The sequence below is a fragment of the Poecilia latipinna genome, unplaced genomic scaffold (assembly GCF_001443285.1).
Source record: "Poecilia latipinna isolate Pla-1442-1.1 unplaced genomic scaffold, P_latipinna-1.0 Scaffold99, whole genome shotgun sequence".
In the NCBI taxonomy this organism is placed as follows: domain Eukaryota; kingdom Metazoa; phylum Chordata; class Actinopteri; order Cyprinodontiformes; family Poeciliidae; genus Poecilia; species Poecilia latipinna.
In genome coordinates this window covers 38,273-52,338 of record NW_015112715.1, presented here as the reverse complement: position 1 = coordinate 52,338, position 14,066 = coordinate 38,273, and the positions used below count along the sequence as shown (strand labels likewise).

At 38.1% G+C, this 14,066-nt stretch overlaps 1 protein-coding gene across 1 annotated transcript in view; it reads left to right on the top strand.

Moving 5' to 3' along the window:
* The first annotated feature begins 2,446 nt into the window (after nt 1-2,446).
* LOC106943309 (Y+L amino acid transporter 2) overlaps nt 2,447-14,066 on the top strand; it is a 17,565-nt gene continuing 5,945 nt past the window's right edge. The window contains exons 1-11 of the mRNA XM_015026623.1: nt 2,447-2,747; nt 6,027-6,379; nt 6,515-6,690; nt 7,701-7,843; nt 9,187-9,312; nt 10,180-10,324; nt 10,432-10,555; nt 11,501-11,604; nt 12,194-12,290; nt 12,385-12,534; nt 12,982-13,165. Coding sequence (XP_014882109.1) covers nt 6,251-6,379; nt 6,515-6,690; nt 7,701-7,843; nt 9,187-9,312; nt 10,180-10,324; nt 10,432-10,555; nt 11,501-11,604; nt 12,194-12,290; nt 12,385-12,534; nt 12,982-13,165 — 1,378 coding nt within the window. The 5' untranslated portion in view covers nt 2,447-2,747; nt 6,027-6,250. The remainder of the gene's footprint in view (nt 2,748-6,026; nt 6,380-6,514; nt 6,691-7,700; nt 7,844-9,186; nt 9,313-10,179; nt 10,325-10,431; nt 10,556-11,500; nt 11,605-12,193; nt 12,291-12,384; nt 12,535-12,981; nt 13,166-14,066) is intronic.

Sequence of the window (14,066 nt, the reverse complement as noted above, 5' to 3'; positions counted from 1 at the left end):
TTTTTTAAAAAAAAACCCAATTATTTAAACAGAAAAAAAAATCTGCATGTTTTAAATAAAATCAAAGAAAAAAAAATCTGTATGTAAGAGGTGAAAATAATGAGGGTAGAAAACATTAACGTCACCAAAGATTTTGTAGATATTTTTTTTTCTTTATTTTCACATGTTTCATTATTTTCATATTTTCTTTATTTTTTTCTTTATTTTCACTTTATTTTCTTTATTTTCACATGCATTTGTTAGTTTCCCTCCATTTTACTCTGAATAATGTGCTTAGACTACCTTTATGCTTACTTCACATATTTTATTTCCCTCCTTATTTTCTCCTAGTTTTTGTGTTGTTTATGCATTACTGTCCAACAAAGTTTCAGACTGAAAAGCAAATCAGCATAATGGTGCAGGAGAAACTACAACTGCTTGGTTTAATGCATGCTTTTACTTTGAAAATATTGTGAGGAAATATCAGTTTCTAAGTTGACTTCACTGTGGACCTGAAATGCGCGTTTAGCTGCCTGAATTGCATTGTGCCACACTCCCTTCTCCCAGCTACGGCCGGATTGCCCTTATGTCCTCCTGTAAGTTAGAGCTGGTCCTCTAGTGGCTGATTGCACTATGGGTGTTTCCTCCTTTGTGACGGTTTAGTAGGCTCATAGCACACTGCCCGTCAAGTTGATAAAAATAAATGCATCAAAAGAAACTACGATGAAGTGCTACTGAAATATTAAAATTTATCTGCCTATTTATTTATTGTTTTTTTTTAAAGGTGAATTAGAAGTAATGATTGAAAGTTCTTCTCGAGAGTTCAAACTGTATCTTAAATGATTACAACGGGATTATCTTGGATATTGGTCAAGATTTTAAAAAAGAGGAAACGTGAGCACACGAACAAATTAGTGAATAATGTATTTATAAGAAACACCACAAGATGGCAGCAAATCCCAACCAACAGAAATCCACCGAGTCGCAGCAATCACATGGCAAACACAGAGTTAAATCATTTATTACTCTAATGCTGGCTCTGATCCATGTAAGCTTTTAGTACTCTTGGGCAGTGTGCAGGTTATGACGCATTTGTTCATGTTGTTCCGCCTGCATCTGTCTTTTTTTTTTTTTTTGCCCCAAGTGAAAAGTAGAGTGACCCCATACTTCAAGATCCTTATCGAAATGTGTGTGTTTGCACTGATAAGAAATTTGCTACTTTGCTGTTTATTTAAAGTGTACGAACAGAGGCCTTATATATTGCTACTGATTAACCAGAAAGGAGTTTCTGACTCGGTTTTGTACCAGTATTGGAGAAATCCAGAAGGAAATTGTAAAAACACTAAAAAGCGTAAAATAGCTTGGCACTCGTGTAATTCATGAGTGTTTTGAATAGGTTGGTTATTTGAAAAGACACAGACAGAAATAAAGAGATAAAACTTGTTCTTCAATCTTAATTCTCATTGTTTAAGGCATCTAGGATCTTGGAAAAACAAAAACCCAAATGCCTTAGCTAAGAGCTTCAGTATCCCAAGTATGAGATTCTGCATTATGCATTTCAACTTTCAGTGTCTAAATTATGAGTTTGAAAGTAAAAATGTGTCAGTCACAAATTTCAATCTCACAATTTTGACTTTAAGCTCTTATTTATTAGATACTGTTTTATAAATATCAGTTTCAAAGTCAATTTTGAATTTCAGTTATTATGAGCTTTAAAATTATATTTAATTATTAGAGCATGATGACGACTGTCACTGTCATAACTACAAATTTCAGTCGCAATTTTGACTTTATAATCCATCAGGAGGCGGTTTAAAGCCAGCATTTTAAGACCTTAAGTATGACAGGAAAAGTCAAGATTTTTATATTTACATTCATAAATTTTGAAGTAAGAATTGTGAGATAAAAAAATGACATAAAGGAAGTTAAGGTTTGACTACAATAATCATACATATCATGACTTTCAAATGCAAAAACATTCATTTCGAAGTCATATGAGTTTAAAAAAATGTAATATGAGGTACAAAATGTGTCACAATTATAACTTTCAAGTTCATAATATTGCCCAAATTAAGTGTCAAACTTATTCTTTTGATGTTATCACATTAAGTAGAATTTTTAAAGACTATTTACAAGCGTCATTATTAAGACACATATAAAATACAAAGTCATAATTATTTTTGCAGTTTTCTTTTAAAAAAAATCAGACGATATATTTGCAGGTCATAAATATGAGATCTAAAGTTATTTTGCTAAAAACAGAAGATTCACAACCACATAATCAAAATTATGTTTTGAAAGTCCTAATGACACCAGTTTTTACTTTTGAAATCATCACTGTAATACAACCCCACAACTGTGAGCTTTCAAACTCAAAATCATAACTTTGCGTCTCTCTAGTATGACATACCGCGTTCATTTTTGTCTCGAGTGGCAGTAACGGGCTTCCATAACCTGCGCACCAGGTTAAACAGGCTTTCATACAGATGCACACATGCAGTTGACCGCCTGCCAAATGATGAGAGCAACGCTTCAAACTGATCTCTATTTAATACACATGAGGTTAAATCTGGGTGTTTCTGTTATTTAATGAGCGACCTGCCCCCTGGTCTCTCGGCGAGTCTTAAGCCACCCTGTGGTTGCTCTGAGGAGGGGCTTGAGCAGATGTTGAGTGCTATGCAGCGTGGATCGAAGCTAAAGTTCTTCCAACACTGCACATGGGTTGCTATTTGAGTCAAGCGGCGAGGAGTGTATGGGCACGTAACGAGGTGACTATAGTCTATTGATTTTCATTCCTTGATACATCCTTCACCCGGAGCCTAGACATTACAACATGGTTATGTAAGGGAAACGCTTCCCGCATAAGTTCCTTTAACCGGTTTAAGATGTTCGGGTTAGCATGATGCAACTACTACATCACCTATGATCTCCAGCTGCCTCAGTTGTGTTAGCTTGATGCTAACCGGGGAGCTTCCGCAAAGTGGGTTTAAAATAAGCGCTGTTTGCGCTTACGCCAGAATTGTCTGGCTTAGCTAAAGTTTTTGCTAAGGAAAACAACTTGTTTTTATTCTCGCGGCTTCTCCTTTTAAATCCGCATCAGGCCAGTAGCTAACCATCAGCTGGTTGCTAATCGTTGATAACAGCGGGATGATTCTAGCGTAGTGTCGGTATGTGTGTGATGCGATTTGCTTTCCAACCGGTATGACGCATTCACATTAGCAGTGTTACATTTTTCAGCAGCACACACGGAGACGCAATGTTCTTGTCCACGTTTTCACAACCCCATTCTGTGGTCTCAGAATGTGAACCGGTGTTACGCCGACTATTGTCTACCTGGAGGAAGATGAAGCGCGACTGAATGTCTATTAAAATTTTCCTTTAGTCTTCAGTGATGGATAGAGATTATTCGCCTTTCCGTCTAGTTTGTTTTTGTTTTTATTATTTTAGATGACGAGGGTAAACTCAACTCCATTGTGACCATTTCCGGAGTCCTTTTCTTTGTTAGTTTAAGCTGTATTTTTGTATAACACTAGCTTCTTGAAGCAGTGGTTTTGGGAGCAAATTTTAAAGTTTTTTGTTTTTTTCTCACGTTTTCTTGTGCCATTGACTCCCATTCAAAATGGTTTTCTTTTGTTGTTGTTTTTGTTGTTTAAAGCACACAGCTTTGTCAAAATGTAATTGTTGTTGGTTTTTTTCCACAAGTTTAAGATATGTACTGTAAGTTGACCAACACGGAAATATAAATTTATCAGAATTAATATTGCTGCCAATTTTTTAAACTCCCTGGCACAGCCATTGATTTTCCTATAAAAAAAAGCTTAAATCTGTAAAGCCGGCATTTGAACATAATGAAAATCTTCTAGATCTTTCTTTTTCGTGTCCAACAGACTAAGGTGGAGCTAACGTCAACAACTTTACACAAAAATAAAAAAAATTTTAGAAATGTACTTGCAGTCAGGCTCAGATGACATAATTCACAATTTCCATGTTCGTATTTGAGGTGTCTTTCTTTTCTGAAAAAAGTACGACTTCAATAATGAAAATGAGCATTTAAGAGGTTAGATATTCCAAAAATGTTTATTGTCAGCTTTAATAATGCACATGCAAGGATTAAAAAGATCCACAGTTTTTACTTTATAGCTACAGAATGTCATATCCTAAATCTTTTGTTTCACATCTATTTATCAAAACTACAGTAAATCTTACTGATGAACCAGTGGAATAATTTTCTTCCTTTTTTTTAATATGATTTTTGTTTCAAATTTTTAACCAAATATCATGAAAATGTGGTGTTTTTACTTGGTGTTATCTTACTGTGAAAATATCATTGTAACACAAGCTAAACTTCTATTGGTGCTTTTCTCTGGAGCTGTTTTAATTAAGTCATGTACGCTATCATCTAGCTGTACTGAAACAGAGTTTTAGAAATCGCAGAAGTTAGCCTTTGCGTATAATTGCCTAAGGCTCATCACTTAATGTGGAGCACATCGGTTCGCGTCAGAAGGCACCGTCGACAGCACATGTTTTTCTTGTTGGTGCGGCGTTTAATTGCTTCCTCCAGAGATGTATTGTAAACAGGGATCCATTAGCTGCAGGAGCCAGATTAGCTTAGGGATGCAGAACAGATGCTTGCATAATTCCATTCATATCATAAAGGGACCCATGGTGGCTCTTTGTCACAGACCAGTGGCTGCAGGTTTTTCTCTTTTTTTTTTTTTTTTTTCAATTGTAAGAGAGGTCCAAAAAATGTATCAATTACAGATGAATAATACTGGAGCCATATTTGGCTGCGGTAAATCTAAAAATAGCTTTAAAAAAAAAAAAAAACTTCTTTCAGGCTCATTGTTAACCACAGATTGGTCATTACCTTCTTCACCAAAGATAAATGTACAGTGGTGTTGAGTTGTGGTTCATAATGTCTCAAAATCTACTAGAATACACTGGTCAGGCTTAACATTTTGACCATTGAGAGGTGAAGTGAATAACCCCAAGTATCTCTTCATCATGGTCCATGTTGGTGGTTGAGGCAGATAAGGAAGCAGGTCAATATTGTGACCTGATAAAAGCACGAGAACAAAGAACTGAAGAGCGACGGTTAGGTAATTGAATCAGTGTCTCCAGATATTCATTTCTGCTGGGACGTTGTCACTCTGCAGCGCTCTGTATCTATCAGCGGAGGCTCAAGAATGCATGGTTGATCAGTTTGTTGCCTATGCAGTTGCATAGATTCAGACCTGCTTGGTTTATGCATTATTGTTGTTCAGAAGTTGGTCTGGGTGTGTCGGTTTACTTGTTAATAAATCTTAGAGATCAGACGTAACCCGTCGCAGTGTAAAATAGTTTGCATTGTTTCAGTACTTTACGTTTTTGGAAGGCTTAGGTGTGACACGTAACTCTGTTCCCAACAGAGTTGCGTGTTCAGGTTCAGGTTCTTCTGCAAAGCATGATGACGTGTTGAGGGGGTCATCCGACCTTTTGAATCGCCCGGGTTGTAGCAGGGTCGCCGCCAAAACACGCTGCACACCAGCTCCCGAGGACTGGACTTCACCAGCCCTGGTGTAGTGGCCTGCATGGCAGAATGTTGTTGGTTTCCAGGGTTTCCCCCAGAAAACTTGCTAAGCCTGGTGGTTGGGTGCTAAAGCAGTCTTTCATCCAGCGGCTCGTCATGTTTTTGAGTTAAAAAATGTTTAAACTTGACAGGAAATTTGAAAATATCACTTGATAAGTATGTGTTATTAAAAGATTAATACCTGAACACCAACTGTAAAGTCTTAAAAAATGCAAACATTTAAAAAAAAAAAAAAAAGCAATGTATTATAAGCTTGGTGGCCCACCAGGCTTATAATACATTGGGGGAAACCCTGGGTTTGTATTCAGCCTCTGCTCACTGGAAGTCGAGTTGAAAAGACAGTTATTTCTAACAGCTGACAGATTCCTCATGATTCATTAGGCTAAAATCACTTTGTCCCTTTTTAGAAACTTTTAAGAGTTTTAAGAAAAAAATTGAATGTGACTGACGGTTATTTTTTTGTTTGTTTGTCTTGCAGGGTATCCAACCAGAGAAATTACACCTCGGATTCTGTTTTGAGATGTGCTTAATCTTGAACTTCCTATAAGACCAACCCCACTTGTCTTTGTCAGGACCAAACTACATATTGTGTTTTTTGTTGTTGTTGTTGTTGTTGTTTTTTATTTACCAGGATAAATTTGCGCTAATCTTAATTCATCAATATTAAGCTTTGCCTTTGAGCGTTGAAATAAATTGGTAAGCATGGTGGCCGATGGAGACGCCCAGTCTGTGGGCAGCGGTGTTAGACTAAAGCAGGAGATCTCCCTCCTCCATGGGGTCTGCCTCATCGTGGGAAATATGATTGGCTCTGGAATCTTTGTCTCTCCGAAGGTAAAGACTCCTGCCCTCTTGAATAAATATTTGATCGTCATAAATGAATCTTGTTACCACCGTGTCCTCTGTGCAAACAGTGTTGCATGTTTCCCCATTCTCTCCTGTTTCTCCACACATCTGTTGTCCCTGCAGGGAGTTCTCGGGAATACGGGCTCTTACGGCTTGTCTCTGGTGGTGTGGGCCATCGGAGGTGTATTTTCTGTGATTGGAGCGTTGTGCTACGCTGAGCTCGGTACCACTATCCGCAAATCCGGAGCGTCTTACTCTTACATTCTGGAAGCATTTGGAGGCTTTTTGGCTTTTATTCGGTATGTCGGCGCACCTTTGAAGTTGCACAAGTTTTTCTTCTTTGTAGCGTCTTGACAACAAGTACATCTCTACTCACCAAAACGTGAATTCAGTTCAAACAGTGAAGGTTATGTAGGATGATTATGCATGGATTGTAAATGTCTTGTTTTTGTTATTTTGATGAAAATGGCTTCAAGTTAATGAAAACTGAAAATTCAGTTTCTCAGATACTTTGAACGTGACCAAAAAGGAAAAAAAAAACAACAAAAAAGCTGTCTCCTGGTGCAAACATCACAATCCTCTGAAGCGTGTGTGTTAAACTCGAGACGCGTGGGCCACAACCGGCCTGCCGTAACGATTTCTGTGGCCCTCCAGGCCTCAGAAATTGAACTTCAAGATAATAGTTGTGTGCTTAAGCATTAATTAATCAGTCAAATCAAATCTGTTTCTATTTGCATAGAATGCAGTTAATGTGAGAAGATGTTCAATATTATTTTTGAGGAGTACGAATCAAATCCAGAGAATATTTTATGTTTGTTAACATGTAGTTTTATTTATATATTCTACCACAACCGGCCCTTTGAGAACATTCATGATCTTGATTTGGTCCACAACCTTTAGAGTTTAAAAGCTGTGATTTTTCCTTGTTGCATATGCTCTTTTCTTTCTATCACATTTTTTCCTTCCACTTAACTTTCCAACAAAATGCTGTGTACAGCATGTTTCTGTGACTGTGTCCCTCCCTGTGAAGAATTTTACTGAAACCTGAACAAATACAGATTAAGGTCCGTCGTAAGATAATTAGATTTCTGAAATTGGGTTTTCTGTAATCATATTTCCTTTGAAGCTAAATTTGCTGCTTATATGATCCGTAAGACACAATCATGAAAAGTAACGGAAAGCACATTTTGATTTGACTTAGACACACATTAATGTTGGTGTAGCTCATATTTTAAAACCCCGTTAGATCTAGCGACGTGCATGCTAAAAGTGTCCAACAACAGTAACTGGTCTTTCATCTCGACTGCAGACTCTGGACGTCCCTGCTGATCGTAGAGCCAGCCTCTCAGGCAGTGATAGCCTTGACTTTCTCCAACTATTTGGTCCAGCCTTTCTACCCCACCTGCTTCGCCCCGTACTACCCGGTCCGCCTCATTGCAGCTGCCATAATATGTAAGACTCTTCTCCTAAGCATGCTGCATGATTTTTGTTTTTTTAATCTCTTGTATGTTTACCTACCTGTTTTTTAAAAGCACACACGAGGTAAGTTCAGATGGTATAGCTCACAGGTTTACACACAACACCACCAACCTTTTGGTAACTATAGTTCAAACAAGTGTACTGAAACACTTAAAGGCGGTAATTATTTGTCATACAAAATCTTTGGTGTTATGTGTGAATTCTTATTGTATGGCTATACTTGCCTGCAAGTAAGTAGGTATGGCCACTTCTGCATGGTTTGAATAAAAATAAAAAATAAGGTCTTAGAGTGGTCCTGACTTGAATCCGGTTTAGATGCTTTAAAAACACCAAAGACACCCGAAGAGTAGCTGACTAAAACAATTTTGTACTAAGAAAGCCAAAATGTCTCCACAGTAATGTAAAAGACTGACGGCCAGTCATAAAGACCATATGACTGTGGTCGTCAAGGAGACGCAGAAAGTTGTTAGGGTTAGAGGAAAATTGCTTGTTCCACATTGGCCTAAACTGTTACGGCTAGATTTTATTTTGGTTCCCCCCTCCACACATGAGATCATCGTTTTGGAAAAACTGCGTCTAGCGTTTACTCTGATTCTCTTTGATGCAAATATTTAATTGCTCTGTAATCCAGTCTCTCATAAACCTGTAGTACAATTACAGCTTTTCCAGCTATCAGCTGTTTCACTTGCTTGTGAAACTGAAAACTGTTAAGTTTACAATACACACAGTTCCTCAAACGCCGAGATCCATGCACATAAACTGCACATAGTCTTGGATTAGAGCTTCCTCTTATATGAAATGTTTTCTGCAGGAGCCAGGTTCACAATTTGAACATGATTGCATCATATGTGCAGCATGAAAATGGAGGGGAACAAGCTTGAGTTTTAGAGCCTTTGGCATCTCGACATAATACCTTAATCCTGTCTTCGCTGTGAGATCATAAAGCTGTGTGTATTTACAGCTGCACTGGTGATTAACTCTTAATGCATCCTGAGTGGTAAAAGACAACAGCAGAGGCTTAGGGATGGTAAATTAAGGAGGACTTTGAAGAATGAAGACAATGCAAACACACTAGCTGATCCTTAAACCTGTTGGATTTATTTAAACAACCAGGTGTATTACCGTGACAGATCATAAGTGTCTTTAGGCAAAAGCTTCAAAAAGTTCAGTGAAACCAGCTATAAACTTAAAAATGCAAATATTCTTGCAAGTTTTCAGATTTCTACTTTGAAGGATTTTGATCATACAATTTAAATGTTTAATATATCCATTTTAATTGTTTTTTTTTGTTTTCTTGTTTTTTTTTTTTTTTACAGGTTTGTTGACTGCTGTAAACTGCATGAAAGTAAAATGGGGAGCGATCCTCCAGGTCATCTCTACTGTAGCAAAGGTGCTGGCTCTCATCGTCATCATCATCGCCGGCTTGGTGAAGCTGGGTCAAGGTATCGTCCCGTTAACTCTGTCGCGTCTGCAGCAGCGCCGGTCGGTCCCAGCAGTTTGGAGTCGAGGCTCACGGAGGACGACTTGAACGCTGTTGCCTCTGTTCAGAGTCGCAGCTGGAAAGTTTTACTAGTTACTGATTAGCCTAAGAGGAGGTGGAACCAGATGGCTTAAAGCATGGCTTTTTATGACGTGCTAATCATTAATGGGTATTGATGGATTTTATGTATGAGTGAGGTGTTTATAGTTTTGGATTTGAGTAAATTAGATTGCTTTATCGCTTGTTATTTATTCTAAACTGCAATGCGTTGACGTTAATGTTTTGGGAAGGTATGGCAAAGAGTTGCAAAATGTGAAATTAACTCGACTTTCTAAATCTCTCTTGTGAAAATAAATAAATAAAACCTACGAATCGTTACATGTTGGGCCTCAGAGGTGAAGGCAGCATCATTTTCTAAATACAGGCATTGATTTTTAACCTCGGCTTCGGAGAACAAAGAATTTCTCACATAATTTTTCTGCATTGCTAACAAATGTGGTGCTAATAAAAATGTTGCCTTTAGAAATACAAAGATTGTTTTTTTTTCTTTTTAATGTCAAATGTTTGGATAATGTTGGCACTGCATTAATTTTGTCATAAATTATCATTTCACTTGGAGTGAAAGCCTCATTCACTTGAGTCCAACTGTTTAATCTAATCGGTTCTAAAATGATTGAAATATATTAATTTAATTTGGATGCTTTGGATTTTAATGTTAGAATTTATTGGCATTTGTTCACCAGTGCAATATCTAAATATATATATATTGCATAATGACAGTGACAGTTTGAACAATTGAACATTTTTCTTTGTTTTTTTTGTTGGGAAGGTTTTGACCAGAATTTTCAAGAGCCGTTCAAAGACTCCAAGCTGGAAATGGGCCACATGGCTTTGGCTCTTTATTCAGCTCTCTACTCCTACTCTGGCTGGGACACACTCAACTTCATCACAGAGGAGATCCAGAACCCAGAGAGGTGCGGTCTCCTGTTCCTGCCGTGTCCTTTACGTGAGCGCTCACTTTGAAACTAACAAAGATGCACTAAAACGTTTTTAAGCCATTTTCCCTTTACTTCCCTTGTAGGAATCTCCCTTTGTCCATTGCCATTTCCATGCCCATTGTCACAATAATCTACATTTTAACCAACGTAGCTTACTATGTGGTCATGGACGCAGACACTCTGCTCAACAGTGAAGCTGTTGCTGTGGTGAGTTTCTGTGCGGTTCTCAGAATTAAAAAGCAAAGGCGGCGATGTGGCGTTCACATGGTAACCTGTCAAACATGCTGATTTTATGAACAGGCTGATTAGCAACGGCTTGTAAAGATATTCATGTCAATTGAGCCTGGTTTTTTATTATTATTATTTGATGATCAAAACAAGGTGCAGAGAGAATTTTTGAAGAAAAAGCTGGAAAAAAGAAGAAAAATTTGCATTTCTTCCCTCAAGAATCCATATTTAATAGAACCATTATCTTTAAGTAAAGCATTTCTTCTTGCTACCCTTCCATGAACACCAGATTTGTGGAGCGTGACACAATTATGTACCAAAATCCTCCCAAAAAATACTTTGGTTGTCACATCAATGTGTTTGAAAATACAAGGATCTCCCTTTATGGTCATCATAGAAGCGCCTGGTTATGATCTGCGCTTCCTGTCTTTGACCGTCATCATTTCCAGTCTGGTAGACGAACATCGATACATGCATCTGGCGAGGGTGCGTCCCTTTGGTTATCTGCGACCGAGGGAGTAGAGACTGCAGCTAAAGACATTAGTGCTCTATGCAGGAGCAGCAGGGAGGTTCATGATCTGATTACAGCGCAGATGGAGGAACAATTGTTCTTAACGACCCTTGTCAGTGCCGTTTTATAATTTTTATTGCGGTCTGATGGCTTACTTATGATGCCAAGCTATGACCTGGGTCAGTTGACCGAGAATGAAGCGATTCCTTGAAAGCAAACATCTTCTGCTTCCATCTTACAACTCTTAGAAATTCAAACTTGGAGCCAGAATAACCGAAACTAATTGATCCCGTTTTGATCTCAGCTCGTGTCGGTTTTAGTTATTAACCCAAAAATGATTCCTGTTTCGTCCCTAGGCTTTGTTGCTGAATCTTTTCTGCATTAGTGATGATCTCTGTTTACTGTCCCGTCAGACATTTGCAGATGAAGTCCTGGGCTGGGCTCGATGGATGATCCCGTTCTCTGTGGCCGTTTCGTGTTACGGAGGCCTCAACTCATCCATCATTGCTGCCTCCAGGTGGGTGTAAAATTTTATGCCATTCGACATGGCATAAAATTATGGCGGTATCACATCAAAAATGTGTTATTTTGCATTTTCAAATTGCATAGGCGATTTGCTGCTTAAATGTTTTCTTCACCTTTTGACATGAACCGTTGCTGCCAGAGCCACCACTGTTCTGAAAGGGCAATTAGGACAGACATGGAATTTACAGGAAATTACAAATTAACCCGTCACCATAATCGCTACAGTCGTAGTCGGCTTTAATTGTCTTTGGAATCTGTTTTTAGATCGCAGGTGCTGAAATGTAATTCTAGCACGTACTTTCATACTTGATTGCTCCACTTTTGCCACATAACACAAATAAGCTGTACTGATAAAGTTTTCATCTAATAGGATAACTGTGTCTCCACTGCTTTTAGTGGACTTGCACTGCAGGAACGAAACGATGGAAAATTTTAGAAGTTTTGAAACTGTAACCTTTCCGTAACCCTTGACTAAATCTAGCCCATTTTGAAGATTCCTTGAAGGACCGGTTTGCATTTGTTTCTTTTTTCTTTTTTTTTCTTTTTTTTTGTCCTTTGCAACATTTGTTTTCGCCCCGCAGGTTGTTTTTTGTTGGCTCCAGAGAAGGCCACCTGCCCAACGTCCTGTGCATGATCCACATTAAACGTTACACCCCGATTCCAGCCCTGCTTTTCAATGTTGGTTTGTTTAATATTTTAGTAGCTCTCAAGCAAAACTCTGCACTCAGCCTCTGTCTGTGTCTCATGCACGTGTGTGCTTCTCTTCTTCAAGGGGGTCATGTCGTTAATTTACCTCTCCGTGCCCGACGTCTTCCGGTTGATCAACTACTTCAGCTTTAATTACTGGCTGTTCATCGGCCTGTCGATAGCCAGTCAGATCTACCTTCGACTCAGGTTTCCCGATTTGCCGCGCCCTGTTAAGGTAGGACACCTGTTGGCAGTCGCTTTAGCTGCGCATGTCGACACGCAACTCCCAAAACGTTGGGAATACCTGCACTCCGGTTTTATTGGTTCAGTGAAAACTTGAAGGATTTGTATTTGATTTGCTCGGCAAATTTCCATCCTCACTTTTTGTCACGGTTGGTGATGGACTGAAGGTAAAATTATCAGATTGAAATATCTTACCAAAGTATTGGCAGTCTTTTTTTTTTTTTTTTTTTACAGCAAAAACCATTGTGTGCCTTATCAACATATTCATGTTTTCAGCAATAACTCTGGTTAATTTTAACTTAATACTCCCATGGCAACTTAGTAACTTGGAGTAACAAAGAGAAAGTTGTTGTTTTTTGTTTTTTTTTATAACGTCTTCCTTTTATATTTTCTTATGCATATATTAATTCATGTGTTCTTTATATATGTTTCTCCGCAGCTGTCTCTGTTCTTCCCGATAATTTACTGCTTGTGCAGCATTTTCCTGGTGGTTGTTCCCCTTTACAGTGACACCATCAACTCTTTTGTTGGAATCGCTGTTGCTCTGTCCGGAGCTCCAGTCTACTATATTTGTGTCCATCTACCTCCCACGTCTAGACCGCCCTTCCTCCGGAAAATGCTCGGTAAGATCCTCCGTGTTGCATGGCACTGCAGTCTTTTTTTTTTTCATTTTTTTTTTTTTCATTAGAATAAATTATAAATACCAAATGGTGCTTAAAAGTATTTCTCATTTAGATTTTTTCCATCAGCCTTAATAATGTTACAGAATCTGTAACGAATGGAGAAAAGTTGTCCAACTTTACAGTTTGGTTTGTTTAGTCGTCCTCATTTTCAGTCTGAGTCTGAAAAAATGTTTTTAATTGTTCCTGAGTGCAGTTTGTAGGCCAGATTAGTGATTTCTATGGGGTTCATGAAGAAGTGGGTTTATTAAGCAACAAACGTCACGTCCAAACCCAGATACATGATGTCCATAAGGAAACCTCCTCTGATCTGGATTAACGAGATCAAACTCTCTCTGCCGAGGAACTGATCCAAACCAGATTTTCTGGCCAATCTGTCAAAGTTGCTGTTGTGTTTCTTGTTTTTACTTTCTCCAAGTATTTGAAGTGGTAACTGGAATACTCATTGTGTAGTATTTCCTAAAAAGCAGGTTCTTTAGATAATTATCTCCTTCCTTCTCTGCTCTGTATCTACATAGACATTTGATGTTTAACTTGCCAGGGGATTCTCATGGTATGCTGACATCGCTGACAAAAAATACCACAGTTTTCACCTTATTTACACAATCTCCTAAAAAGCAAAAGTACAGCATGATCTAATTGACTTTATTTCTCCTCCGATTTGAGCCTAGTCAAAACCTGACGAGTTTAGTATTATTTGAACTTCATTTTTAAATTGTAGTTAGTTGCCAGATTTACAAACAGCTGATAGTGTGCTAAGCTTATTTCAATCAATCAATCAAATTTTATTTGTATAGCACATTTCAGCAGCAAGGCATTTCAAAGTGCTTTACATAATTAAAAT